The 14,530-nt window shown below is 41.8% G+C and overlaps 1 protein-coding gene across 4 annotated transcripts in view; it reads left to right on the plus strand.

The window, feature by feature from the left end:
• The window catches only part of ARMH3 (armadillo like helical domain containing 3), a 127,021-nt gene that overhangs the window by 27,841 nt on the left and 84,650 nt on the right, over positions 1-14,530 (plus strand). For all 4 annotated transcript variants that reach the window (XM_081007069.1, XM_081007066.1, XM_081007067.1 and 1 more), the window contains 7 exons: positions 1,886-1,982; positions 5,048-5,149; positions 8,077-8,135; positions 9,372-9,437; positions 10,222-10,291; positions 11,690-11,750; positions 13,598-13,686. In XM_081007069.1, coding sequence (XP_080863195.1) covers positions 1,886-1,982; positions 5,048-5,149; positions 8,077-8,135; positions 9,372-9,437; positions 10,222-10,291; positions 11,690-11,750; positions 13,598-13,686 — 544 coding nt within the window. The remainder of the gene's footprint in view (positions 1-1,885; positions 1,983-5,047; positions 5,150-8,076; positions 8,136-9,371; positions 9,438-10,221; positions 10,292-11,689; positions 11,751-13,597; positions 13,687-14,530) is intronic.

Consider the following 14,530-nt stretch of genomic DNA (forward strand, 5'->3'; position numbering starts at 1 on the left):
CGACTACCAAGTGAGGAAGGATGCTTCAGGCTAGTTTAAAACTGGAGGATTGTTTGTGCAGTATTTGCATACCAAATGGCTCTTCTTTTATCCTAGTCTTCCTCAGGTTAAATGTACATTGGTGGGAATCAGCACTCTGCAGGCAAGGATAGCTAGTCCTGAAACAAGAAAGCTTTACCTCACTTGGGCCTGGGAAGGCAGAAATTGCTTTGGTCCCCTAGATTTAAGGGTATTAAATTGTTCTGACCATCAACTACAGTCGAAACCTGCTCTATACTTTTTTCCTACGCATAAGGTCTTTTGAATGTTGCTTTCAATCTCTGGCCATTCTTTTTAATTTAATCTATCAGTAGTAAAAAGCCTTCTGCCCTCTTAAAGGTTACTGGCATGGCTGTGGCATTTCCAGTCATCACTGCTCCTTGGTTTGTGCTCTTGTAATATTCTCTAGAGCTGCATATGTTTTGGCTTTCTTCTGCATGTTGGCGCTTGTGAAAAGCTGAGTTTTAATTTTTCTGCTTGTGCAGTTCTTGCAGGATTGGCTTCTGTTCTGGAGTGCAGTAAATGTAGTGGTATTTTATTTAATTAAGTTTGCATCAATTGGGTGTGTGTGTGTGTGTGTGTGTGTGTGTATGTTAGCATACAGAACAGGGCTACTTTTCATGTGTGTTTGCTGGTATTGGGCCCACAGCTAAAACTTGTGTAATTCATATGTGTTTAAGTTGTTTTGCTCATATTGTACATGTGCACAGGCTGGAGACTATAGAGCAGAGCTAAACAGGGAGGGTATATGTTGGTTTACTAGATTTTTCGTCGATCTATTGGGGAGTTGTCCCATGCACAAAATTACATTGATAGATGTGTTTTAGAAATGAGGTGCCGATGTGCTGCTGCTAGGTGGTGCTGTTATCCCTTAGCTGGCTCGGGAGTTATAAAACCTTATTATAGCAGCATGCAGTCGTTTTATTGCATGGAAATAGAGTTGCTTGCCTGTAATATTTTCAATGGGCTGTATGTTTCAAAGCTTGCCCTAGAGATGGCTTTCTGAAATTGGGTCTACAACCATTGGCGATGTGCTCTCTTACAAAATGGGCTGGTAAGAGCCCATTAATAAACCAGACTTTCTAGATCTCTGCCATGGCAGACCCCTATGTGAACTTCCATGAAACGTTGTGCAGTTAAAAACAGATTGGTAGTTCTAGAACACATTTCAAATCATTGCTCTGCTTGTTGCCGAGAGAACATTTGAAGATGCATTGATATGAAAGGCGTACTCTGAAACAGACTTCATTACTTCACTGTTGGATATGAAATAGAATAGTATGAAACCTTGCCTGTTCCCGTGAATGCCAGTGATACAAATGGAACCCTATGGAGAATAAAGTTAAATCAGAAATTAGATTGGGGGGGAGGGGGCTGCTGGCTGAGATGAAATGCAGAGAAGAACTAGTAGAAGAAGGCCGGGGGAAATTTGTAACTGCATTATTATTTATGCAGCCCTGTCCTCTGGAGGCACCTGGGTTAAGCAGCTGGGTAGCAACGTGATGCACTGACTTGCTCTTTAAGGAGAAATACATTAAGATAAGAACTATAAGGACAGGAGGAAAATGCTGCTTAAGCAGCAACTCTGTATTTTGTAGGGTGTGAGAAAGAGAACGTCCCCCAAATGGTGCTGTCAATTCAATTGTTACAAAATGGTGAAAGGCTGAATGGGGGCACTTTCCAAGTTTTTCTATTACAAACACCAACGCACAGATTTCTGTAGGGATTGTAGGTCTCATCAGGTTTATCAATGCTGAGCTTGGAATGAGGGTGCAGCAAACAAAACTTACGTAGTACGGTATGGGCCACGTGGAACAGAACTGATCTACATGTGTTTGGTTCCTAGAGTCATCCTGAAATTGGTTTGGTGACAATGCCAGTAAGCCCAACGACTCCGACAACTCCAGTCACTCCTCTTGGGACCACACCACCTTCTTCTGACGGTGAGCTCTTCTGCATATGCTCCAGTTGCCTGCATCTTGATGTGTTTATACCCTGGGAAACAGAGCAATTGTCCTCACTTTGTCCAAAGAAAACTTAAGCTTTTGTAGTTCAAAGCCAAGGTTTTCAATACATCTGGAACCCGACCAAGTGTAAGAATGAATCATAGCATGATGGCTTCATGTGGCTGGATCATAAACTGACCCCAAATGAGATTTCCCCTGGATCTGTTTTTATGATGTGGGAAGGCAGTTGTCCTTGGTAAACAGGAGGACAATACACAGTTGCATGAGCAAAGTTGTGGGTAGTTATCCTGGGGAAAATAGCATCAATTGTCTATACTGGACCTCACGGTTTCCCTGTGTATGTGTGTGTGCTGACTTCTTTATGCGTCACAGATGGTTTAATGGCAGAATGTGAAGAGCTTGAATAGAGCTCAGTTTGTAAGCATCTCTGGGTGAGAGCAGTGTGTGTTACCCTCTTGTCGCTGCTATTCAGGTCACTCTGATATCCTAGCAGAAGAGCATTCTTCTCTGGGAGGATAAATTCTTCTTGGTTGCCATGGATATCAAAAGCCTCCGTTTAAAAAAAATCATGTCTTCTACCTCTGCATATGTATTCCATATGATGCTGAGGGTTGGGAGCTGCTTAGGCTTTCTTTCAAATTGTTCACTGCAAATGTATCCGCCCACACACTTTTTTAAAAATATACAGCAGGCAGAATTTGTGCTTACCTTCATCTCTCTCTGTCTTTCACAGACGGCTGCAGACAGGCATAGTGAGCGCCGCCTTCCTACTGCTGGGAGGTTGATTAACAATAGTAGAGTAATTTAAATCTTGACCTGCATTACTACCGTTAAAGGTCTTTCTCACTGTTGCTTTTTATTTCTCCTTTGTCCTTTTAGTAATCATGAGCATGAGTTTGCTTTGCTCCCAAGATTTCTGGCTCATTCTTTTTTAATTTTTTTTTTTTAAGCATGCCAGGATTACTCCACCTCCTCAGGCCTTGCAATTTAGTAATCATTGACTCACAATTGGCAGTATACTACTTCAAAGTGGAAGGTCACTTTTCCTTTTGGTTTGCCTCAAAAGGACTTTGTTAAGCCCCCCAGCCCATGTAGTTCTGGGTTCTTTACCAGCAACTGGAGTTTGCAAACAGGCTTACAGTCCGAAACCACTTCCTCTGCATCTTGCTTGTGACATGGACTAAATACCATTTTCAAGTTTTTTTAAAATAAAAAACCCACGCTTTCTTTCATGAAAGGGTCAAGGCTGCAGGGGTTGAGCTATGATAAATAGTAACTTTCTACACAGTGATTTAAAAAGAAAAGAAAAGAAAATGACCTACCTTTTCCTGCTTTTGCGTGAACTGTGTCTAAGGTGACTGTCACCATGGTTATCCTAAGTGCTGATTTTGCTGGCTGCTGTTAAATATTCATTCCCGGTGTGCATCATAGCAGCTCCAGAAGGATCCATTATAGTTGCTGAATACATATTAGTTAAATCACTGAGTGGATTAGTGCTACTTTGGGGAGGTTGTATAGTTCTGCTGGTAGAGGGAACAGCTGAGCTGAGGGCCCTGTTAGCAGTGAGCTGAGAACAGCTTTCTTGCCTGTTAAATGTGGAGGAATGACCCACTGGACAAGCTACATAACTGGGCTGACCTCTCTGAAACTGTCATATTCTCATGATTTCTCTTTGGGTGTCCCAGAAGTGAAGGCAGCAAGACCTGTGTTGGGCTGGCAATACATATTACTTGGCCATTATATTACAAGGCATTGATCGGGAACTTGTGGATGTCCAAATGTTGTTGGACTCCCATCATTTTTAACTGTGCTGGCTGGGACTGATGGGGAGTTCAATATCTGCTGGGACCACAAGTCCTCCATCCCTGTTTTAAGGGCTTAAGTGTTCTTGTTTTTGTTTAAACCCAGCAGTGTCCTCTGCTAGAAATGCCTCCACTCCAGAAAAGACACATAAGACTTTGCTGTGCTGGTGATCATTAAATGGAAGGGAAAGGCTTATGGACATCCAAGCCTTGCAATGCTGTTAATGACCAAAGAAATGCACATCCTTCCTGGAAGCAGCAGAGATGTGGGGGGAGGAAGCTACTGTATTGAGCTTGAACTGAAGCTTGACATCAGGGTTCTTGTCCCATACTTAGATGGCAACCTTTTGAGCAGTAGTGGAAAAGTATGTACGGATATTGCAAGGAAGAGAATGGAGAATTATGCAAATCCCAGAGAACAGAGTCCAGTCCTTCTCTTTCTCTTGTTCCTGCTCCTTCCCTCAGTGATTTGGCCCTTTCTCTCTCCCCACCTTCCTGTCAAAGGGAGCTGCAAAGTTGATGTGGATCCCACCCCCCCCCCCCCGTCAAAAGGAGTCGTGTAGCTGACTCGGATCCCGGTCTCGCCTGCCTCCCTTCCCCCCTGTCAAAGGGAGCAGCGCAGCTGATGCAAATCCTAATTGTGCCTGTCCCCCCCCCCCCAATTGTCAGAGCGACCCAGCACCAGGGCCGCCGCTGCAGCCGGGCCAGGCGGCAAGCGAGCAGGCAAGGAATGTTGCCGCCCCCTGCCCCCATAAGCAGGCCGTGGTGGCGGGACCCAGTGCTTGCGGGGGGGGGGCGACATTCCTTGCCCATTTTATTTATTCCCGCGATTCACCAGGATCTACTGGTCGATCACAGTCGACAGGTTGCACATGTCTGACCTACAACAAGTGGAGAGCTACAGGTTAGCCAAGTGTGAGTTAGGGCCATGCCTGCAGAATAGGATATTAAGCAGGGTGGCAAAAACACTACAAAAATGTGCTTTTATTGGAGTATTTCCTGTGGCGTTGGTTGTGGATGGTCTTACCACATTGCGGAATTGGGGAGTTGAACCAATGAACGTTATTTTTTATTGACATCAGGACTGGTAGTGGTACTGCCTGGGACTATAGAAAGTTATGAACAGAAATACCTGTAAGACTGGATGTTTCCATAACAGAGGCATCCTCTTTACCTCCACTGGGAGAGCTTTCGAAACTTTGTGCTGGTGATTAGCAAATCTTATCTGACCTTTCCTAGTTATAAGCACCGTGGAGCTGCCTCTGGATGCCGACGTGCAGACCAGCAACCTGCTGATAACTTTCTTAAAGTACAGCTCCATTGTAATGCAGGACACCAAAGGTAAGCATTTGTGTTGACACAGCTTTACATTTCAGAAATTTGCTGGAGGGTGGGGGGAAAGGGGATGTTGCTAGTTGGTCTGTATACAAAAATCTACCTGGACTCCCCGTGGAGATGAAAGTGGTTCACGCTGAGAGAATGAGCTGGTTTCTCATTGCCAGATGGCAATTACTGGATACTAGGGAGCCCTGGCGCTGAAGGGAGGGAAACCAAATATAGAATAAGAAAAACTGTAGTTCATAACCGCCGGAGGAGTCTCAGCATGGCCTCCCTACGAGGCAAAGCGCATCCAATTTTCAGCTATATCGAGGGAGGCGGCAGAGGCTTCAATGCATAGAGTATGGCATTTCTAAGAGTGCCCAAGAGGAGCAGCGCAAAACAGAGCTCTGGATGAACCTCTATGTATCATATTTCCTGACTGGCAAAGGTAGCTTGATGTGGGCTGGTGAAGGAAGGCTCTGCTGAGTGGGCAAGAAGCTTTGACTTTCTTCATAAAGTGGGTGATAATTGGGTCGTGCATGGGTTTAGGTAGTCTGCCTACATCATGGTTTCATAAATCACAGTGCCTTGTACGTTGGCATGTTTTCTTTCCTCTGTATTTTAACCTTTTGCAGACCATTTGTATCACAAGATAGGAATTTCTGGCATTAGTCCACTACATTTTGCTTAGTGTCCCATTTTTGGCAACATGCAGAAATAATCTCCTGAAGAGTTTAAGAGAGAATTGTAGCTATTCCCTACCTCCCACCCTTGACTAGAGTCATTTGGTCCTTTTTAAATTTCCATTACAGTTTATGTAGCTAAGTGTGAAGACATTAAGCAGCACAATGCAACTTTTTGTTATAATTCCTTTGTAACATCCTGCAACAGCAATTTTAGCTGGGCCTGGGTTCTTTTAAATTCAACAAAATGTATCTTCTGAGAAGACAATTACATTGACTCCCCCTTTAAAAATATTTGAGATTACTTTTAAATTCTTTCTCTTTTCAGGTTTTTTAAGCAGAGCATAATTAGTGTTCTAGGTTAATCTTTCTAACGTGTAGATGGCTGAAAAATTGAATGCTGTCCGTTAAGGATATTAATTGTTAGTTCACCTCTACCAATGCTCAGTTAACATTTTATGAATTAATTCCCCTAGTTGTTACTCTCATTTGGTGTTATCTGTTAATGTTTCCTGGTTCTGACTTTTCCTTGGCTTGAGATAGAGAAGAAAGCTCCAATCAGGTAGCCGCTGCCTGCATAGAAATGGCATGGTAGCAGAACCTCCCTCTCCCTGTCACCTCGTCTATTACCTAGGACCAAAGTCGGTATCTACACCGGGGTAGCTGTGTCATTTTTATAATGTACTTATGGTTTATAAAGAGGAGTAAGATGTGCTTATACTAAAGTACTGCTCTGTGCAGCTGCAGATCCATACCCAATGATGTGCTGTTGAACATACTGCATCACTTGCAGTATGAGTAATCTAAAGAGCAAATGCTCAGTATAGAAAAGTAATGCCTGGCATGTAATCCCAAAGGAAACACGACTGTGGCCACAATGTCTTGCAGTGAAAAGATAACAAGGCTCCAGAGTACTGGGGCTTTCTTTTTAAATTGGTAACACACGTGGCCTCAAGGGATGGCAATGTTTAAATGTACTTGTGTGCCATTGTCCTTTACATGTACCCACAGAACTGGTTTGGGTGTCATGAAAAGCCATGCTTTATTGTGATGGGAACGGGTTTCAGCAAGTACATGGGCTTGCATGTGCTCTCTTCCCCTCCTTTTGTACCATGGCTGCAGAGAGGAGATTAGAAGCTTTTTCTTCCATTTCGATCAATCATAGCTTGTTGTTTTACCTATACGTGAAAACTGGTTCATCTTAAATAAATATGTATTAAAAACAAGCCAGATTCATAACCATGGGTTATAAGCTACCTTGTTTGAACAATTCTTATTTGAGATTAATCATAGTTTTAGATTTGGACATAATGCAGATTGCCGTTAATCAACAGCTTCCAATTTCCTCATTATGGTTGCATCAGAGAAAGACGTAAGATGTGATCTGATAGCTTCCTTTGGCTTGTTCCTGGCATGATAAACGATGGCTTATTGTGATGTCCAAAGCTGCCCACAGTTTTGAGGCTTTCACGTTTATCTTTTTTAAAATGACTCTTTGTCCCTAGTGAGCAGAGTTAACAATTGGATCCATGTCAAGGCTGCCCACCACTCTTCAAGGCTCTTCATTGTTAGCCAGAAAATCCATCTCATTGTAAAAGGCTTTATGAGGCCAAAAGAGGATGATAAGAGCTCTGCTAGATCAGAATGAAGGCCCATCTTGTCTACCAAGTGGCCAACCAGATGCCGATGGGAAGCCAGCAAATAGGACTTGAGTGCAACAGCATTTTCCGTGCCTATGATTCCCAGCATCTGGTATACAGAGGCATATTACCTGTGACCGTGAAGGTAGACTATAGCTATCATGTCTAGCAGCCTTTAGTAGCCCTAAATTCCAGTGCTATTTTGCTAGAAAAAAGGTTCCAGAGCTAGGCGTGATGATAGGGAAGAGAAGAATGATGGGAGTTGTAGTCCAACAGCATCTGGAGGGCCACAGGTTACCCCACCTTAACGATAGGCTCTGGGACAAGAAATATTTCTGTACTAATAGTAAGTCTAGTGGCTGTGTTACATAGACACAGTGGAAAAGATTAACATCAAAGATGTAAAGAGAGACTATGAAACCAGGATTAATAGCACAAGCTTTATTACAGATCTTTGGAGGTCTTACAGTTTCTTGTCTAGGGTAACAACTTTGAGCGTAGAGCTGAAATGCTACTGATGCCTCACCTCTTGCTCTGCTTTTTCTGCTTCCTGATTCACCTATTGACCCTTTGGCACATCAAGGTATAAGTGGCTCATGTGGGACCTGCTGTTTTTCATTTGCAGATGAACACCGGCTCCACAGTGGCAAGCTCTGTCTGATTATCCTGACCTGCATAGCAGAGGTAAGCCCCGCTGCTGGTGTCCTGTATCTCATTTACATATGCATTAACCTCTAGCCTGTGACCTGGCGCTAAGCCTGCATTCCTAGCCCTCCTTTCTTTAGGAAGTCGAATGATAACTAATGCGGTATTTATAGTTAACCGTGTGCTGATGGTCAGCTTCCCAAACAAATCATTCCCTTTTGTCCATTACTTTTATTCTGATACTGAATGTTTGGAGCAGTAAACATGAGAGATCGTGTGTGTGTGTGTGTGTGTGTGTGTGTGTACACTTATGTGTGTATGTGTATATACTTCTGCAGAAGGCACTTGACACAGGTCGTCTAGGAAGTGATACATGATTACACATTGGTGCTTTCCAGTCTCCTAGAGGAGTCCCATTTTTCTATTGGAAAAAGTATATTTGTTCAAGTGCCAGCTAATAGTTGGGGTTCTGTTTTGTTTAGCATTAAAGCAAGACCCTTCTGCCCTACAGCAGCTCATTCTGCATCAATGCCACCCAGAATCTTGGTTTTTAAAGTTTCAAGAGGCCATGAATTCCTATTATTTCCGTTGCATTATTATTTTAAAGTGGTATTTCAGGAGGCCATGAATTCCTATTATTTCCATTTCATTATTATTATTATTTATTTATTTTTTAAAAACCCTCAGCAATTAGCTGCTGTTGATATCACCTAAGCTTACTTGAGAGGAATGTAGGTAGTAGAAGACAGAGTTATCGTCTGCTTTCAACCAGGGCAATGTTTGACTGTGGAATTCAAGGAGAGCAAATTTGTTGCCATAGAACATAGAACATGATTTGATTTAGAATTGAAGCTAAAATGAAAGCTGACTGAGGCTGCTGAGCCATCTTCCAGCAGCTCAAGCTGTAATAACTCCAGTGACAATGAGTCCATTGGAATGTCGCCATAAAGCTTTCTATATACATTATTGTAAAGAAGCTTCTTTGTGAATTCTGCAGAGTGCATTACAATTTTCCTGACACTTTCCTGCAGAGATGAACATCAGAAGGAAGCGTCAAAATGCATCCAGTTTTTTGTGGGGTTTTTGAGCTGGGCTAGTCATCCGTATGGAGAATCTGCATAAAAGTATAATTTAAAAGCACGCTTAAAAACATAATAAAAAGACTGATAATTACCAGTAGTTATCTGTATAATATTTACTTGGCAGTTTTGCAAGTGTTTACCTTTCAGGACAGTGCTACCTTTCACGACTGTAGTGTTTTTTCTTCCTTAATAGGACCAGTATGCTAATGCTTTTCTGCATGATGACAACATGAATTTTCGAGTAAACCTCCACAGAATGGTGAGTCTTTCTCATTAAGTGCCTTGGTTTACCAGACTGGTGTGGACTCTTAAATTGGGTATCATTCATGCATAGTGATGCTTCCAAATATATGAAAACCTACATAATGTGGAGTGCCTGGCGTGCTCTGGTCCATGGGGTTACGAAGAGTCGGACACAACTAAACGACTAAACAACAACAACAACTTAATGTGGATTAAACACACTTTAATAATATGTTTAAATAATTGAGATAACAGAATTTTGAAATGTAATTCTAGTGTGTTAGAATATCATAAATTAATCCTGAAAAGACCCATATTAACATAAGGTTTCAAAAATGCACATCTCTCATAGGGTCACTTATGATTTCTATTTAGCTCATGCATAAAATTGTCTTTTCTTTTTTGTCATGGCCCCTTAACTTCAGACACCAATGGTCATATCGGTTATCTGACTGTGAAAATCTTCTCTTCCTGACTTGTAGATAAAACATCATAGCCAATGATTGTATGAAAATCTGCTACCTAGCTCAGTATTTTTTTCTCTGGCAGTGATGTTTATGGACATGGTGTTGAAGGACACAATAGGAGGTACAGCCTATCTAAAACCCAGCCTACAGATACCCTAGTCTTTGCTTATAGCCAAATCAGTAAAGTGACCAATGAGACTGTGTGGAATGGGAGAGGGGGAAAGCCATCCCTTTGGGCAGCAGTTTTATTTGCATGGAAAGCATTTGAGATAATGTATCTTGGGTGTCCCTGCTCCATGCCACATGACTATTTTATCTCCATGTGTTTTGAAGCCTATGAGACACAGAAAGAAAGCTGCTGACAAGAACCTTCCCTGTCGGCCTCTGGTTTGCGCAGTGCTGGGTAAGTGTACTTACTAGATTTGGTCAGCAGCTGTTCCAAAGATCGGTGTGTGTGTGTGTGTGTGTGTGTGTAGATTTATTTATTTAATTTGTATATCATTCTTCATTTATAGATCTCAGAGCAGTTCACAACATGAAAATACAAGATAAAAACATAAAATACATAAGAACAAAACAAGAACAGAAAAACCCAGGCGAACCAATAACCCCCCTACTCCCTCCCACAAATACATTTAAAAGGGTATAGGATGTTAATCAGCCAAAGGGCTGGTTGAAGAGAAATGTTTTTGCCTGGTGCCCTAAGGCATATAATGAAGATGCCAGCCGAACCTCCCTCAGGAGAACATTCCTCAGTACTTTGCCAGCTAGGCATTAATTCTAAAATGTATTTCATTTACCAGTATGGCATCTTCTTGCCTCTTCTCTGCCTGCCCCTTTACTTACTTTGGGCAAGGAGAAAAGCGAGTCTTTATAAATAAATCATAACTGAAATTGGCTGCAGAGTAATGGAACACATTTGTTCCAAAGAGTTTCAGAAGCTAATGGAATACTGTTTTGCCAACTTTCCTTAGCTGGATAATGCACTAAAATCTAACATATTAGTGCTGCACATAAATAAAATTAACTGCTGATGACTTTAAATAAGAAGCTGGATGAGCCGGTGTGGATAATTGAATATAAGAATTCTTTGGGTTCCGCTCTACTCTACAGTTCTTTGAAAATTGGTAGGAAAGACAGGCAAATATTGGCAAAAGTGTCTGGGTCACCTTGTCCACTCTGGAAAACATTGACTCAAGGCCAGAAATAGAAATTGAATATTTCTGAAACTGTGTGATGCCATTAGACTTTATTGACTCAGTGACACAGGAACAATTTAAGCTATGATTGAGACCCTGTCAGATTTATTGTGCTTTGGAACATGCTCCATAGATGTAAAGCACCATTTTGTATCTCATTATCTAGTGTGAAATAAATATGGCCCCCTGTCATAGCAAATTTCTGAAACTTGTTTTTTGCAGGAATTTTCTACCAGTGGCGAGATTTGAAATAAGTAGAATTCTAGCCCTTAAAAGTAGCTTTTGATATGGATGATAAGGGGAAAGTTGGACAACTGTTTGAAGGATTTGATGCTTGGGAGTTGAAAGGCATACACAAACATGCCTTTTAAGGCATTCATTTCCCACTAGTATCATCTCAGGTTTTTGGAAAAGAGAATAACCACAGCCAGAACTCTCCATACGGTCCCTTCCCACTTCTCATAATTATAGTGTGTTATGTCTGCATTGATGTTAACACTAGGCAGTGCAAGTTCACGATCTGGAAACGAAAATTTAAATTGGTTATAAGTCCAAGGTCTTTGTCATAGTTTTGTCATGATATCTATATTCTTTCCTTCTAGATCTGATGGTAGAATTTATCATCACACACATGATGAAAGAGTTTCCCATGGATCTTTATGTGTAAGTAATAGTTGACTAAAGCATACTGAGGCATTTATTAACAGGCATCGCCTTTTATTTTATTTTTTTAAAAAACAGAATTATTTCCCTCCCCGAGGTAATTTCAGGAAACTCCCTAAGAGTTGTTCTTTTGTTCAATGTGCCAAGAAATTGAAATTAAAATGAATTCCCATTCGGAGAGTTTTTCTAAATTACTTAATCAACAGAACAAGAGCAAAAATCTTGAGCTGTAAAGTATTTCGAAACACCAGGCAAGTGTGTGAAGCATTGTCCAGGAGAGATGGTGAAACACGGTGCTAATGGCCTATAAAAGGCCAAAAAGGAAAGCGGGTGGGGGGGGGCAATGCTTTGATGCCTGTGCATGCAAGAAGCCACTTCATTTTACCTGGCTTATCAGAACCATGTATCATATGTAGCTCTTGAGATGTTCTTTCAAAATTCTTTTGAAGGACTATTTGAATGTCAGCAGCATCTAACCTTTGTGTACTGTGAGAGACTGGGAGATTAATCAAATCATTTTTAATGCTTCATTTCCCACAAATGCATTTGTGCTCGAAACAGTTTACAAAAAAAAAGTGTTACTGTTACTTTGCAATAGGTGAAGAACTCAGAAGTGATTATCTTTCAGCCTCCTGGCAAGTGTGCTGTGTGGTGCTGCGGGTTATTATCTGCAGGTTATCATCCTATCATCTCTATGAATACATTGCAGGCGGTCCCTTGGAGATTTGGTACAAGGTGTCATGCCAGCTTTATTTCTCAGTAGTGTTTGAATCAGGAGAGTGTATCTCTGGATCAGTGCCTGGACTCGGTGGTAGTCTGGGCAAGAAGAAACTGACTTGGTATCCTGGCAAGACAGGCATTGTGATTGGTTGGTTTTTGAGTCCAGATAATTGGTCAATTGCCTGCTTTGGACAGAGTTGTGCTCCTCCCAAAGGAACAGGTTTGTAGTGTGGGGTTACTCTCTTTGTCACCAGAGATGGACCCCAGTGGCCAGGAGAGACATTTTCTAGCTTTGGCTGATCAGACAGCTACAACTGTTTCTGGACCAGGGTAATCTGACAACTGTCAGCCATGTGCTGCCTATATGTGGATGTAGCTCTTTGTGGAATGGCCCTTGAGGTTAAACTGGAAGCTGTAGCTAGTGCAGAAAATGACAGCTCACTTTGGCTGAATATCACCATCATATTAATGGACTGTTGAAATAATTCCATTGACAGCTCAGTACCTAATTGGCAAAGTTCAAGGTGCTGGCATGGGTGGAAAAAGGCCATATACAGCTGGGGATGAGGATACTGAAAACATATTCGCATCCTTATATACCCAGCAGTCTGAGCCAGTGTAGTGTGGTGGTTGAGTGCCGGGCTAAGACCTGTTGCAGGGATATAATGGAGTGGGGTGGAACAGGTGCACTACCTTGAGCTCACTGGAGCACAGGTGGGATAGAAACACAATAATGAAATAATAATAAATATAACTGATCCCTACATTCTGCAGGAGGGGGAATCCTGAAGATAGTATCTTATAAGGAGGTCTGTAGTGCAGCGGCAGCTACCCACTGGAACTCAGACAGGCACCATCTTCATTGTCTTTTTGGTGTCTGTTTTATGCGTGCAATTGGTAGCTATTTTTATATATGCAGTTGTTTTATATATGTTGTTCTTGTATTGTGAAATTTTGTATTTGTTTGGTGAGATCACTTTGATATGCCTTTGAGGAAGCAATTCTGAAATTAAATAACAATATCATTTTTATGCAGCTGGCTCTTGAAAATTTGCCAGTGTTCCTGCACTGTATATCACAATTACATGCTGCTTATTTCATTAGGCTTTCCTCTCTGTTTTCTCCAGACGCTGCATTCAAATAGTGCACAAGCTGCTTTGCTACCAGAAGAAATGCAGAGTGAGGCTTCATTACACTTGGAGGGAACTCTGGTCAGGTAATTATTATTATTTGCTTGCTTGCCTCTCTTCCAGTACCAGTTTATCCTTCTTGTCCCTTTGCAAGCTTGGTGTTTTGTTGTTCTAGAATCAGAATTACTACAATAACTGAAGTGTGTTGCCCATTGTCCTGTACCTTTCGAAGCATGATTGCACCAGGAAGTATAATTGTGGGGAAGCAAGGAGCAGGAGAAATAGCTGTTTAAATCAAGCTGTATAAGTGGTTTTCTTTAGGTCGAGCTTCCTCCATATCAGGTGAGAAGTTTCTATATAGGATCTGTTCTAATCGCTGTTAAATTTTAGAGCAGAAATAGGTGTGATCCTAACACGTGGGTGCTATTTTCCAAGTTTGGTTCTCCCTTTTGTCCCTGTAAGTTTCAGACAGATTTACTTTGAAATCTGATGTCATACTAGGCAATCCCCACTCATACTCCTCATCATTGGCTACTGCTGGGGGTGGAGAAAGGCAGGTAATATTCAGGTTTGCCTGAATATTAAAGAGGGGCGGTGGGGTGAGAACCTTGTGTCACGCTACTGTGTCCATACTAGCCCTAATCCAAGCATTGTAGCTCTGCCCTGGGAGATTTAAACTGAAATGGGGCATAGCAGTACTTAATAGACAGGCAGTGGACTGACTTTTGCCTCTGGAGGATGAAAAGGATTGAGCTAATCGGTTTGTCTAGCTTCTAATTCTGTCTTCCTGTTCTGTGCCTGGAAGCAGGACCAGCAAGTAATTTTTGAGTACAGCTAACTGTGCCCTCACCATAAAAGTTTTCATGCTTTAATAAAGAAGTTGTTATAGAAATGGTCTAGTCCTATTATATGTCCTGGGAACAATAGCTA

The sequence above is a fragment of the Podarcis pityusensis genome, assembly GCF_964106645.2.
Source record: "Podarcis pityusensis genome assembly, chromosome: 5".
Classification (NCBI taxonomy): Eukaryota; Metazoa; Chordata; class Lepidosauria; order Squamata; family Lacertidae; genus Podarcis; species Podarcis pityusensis.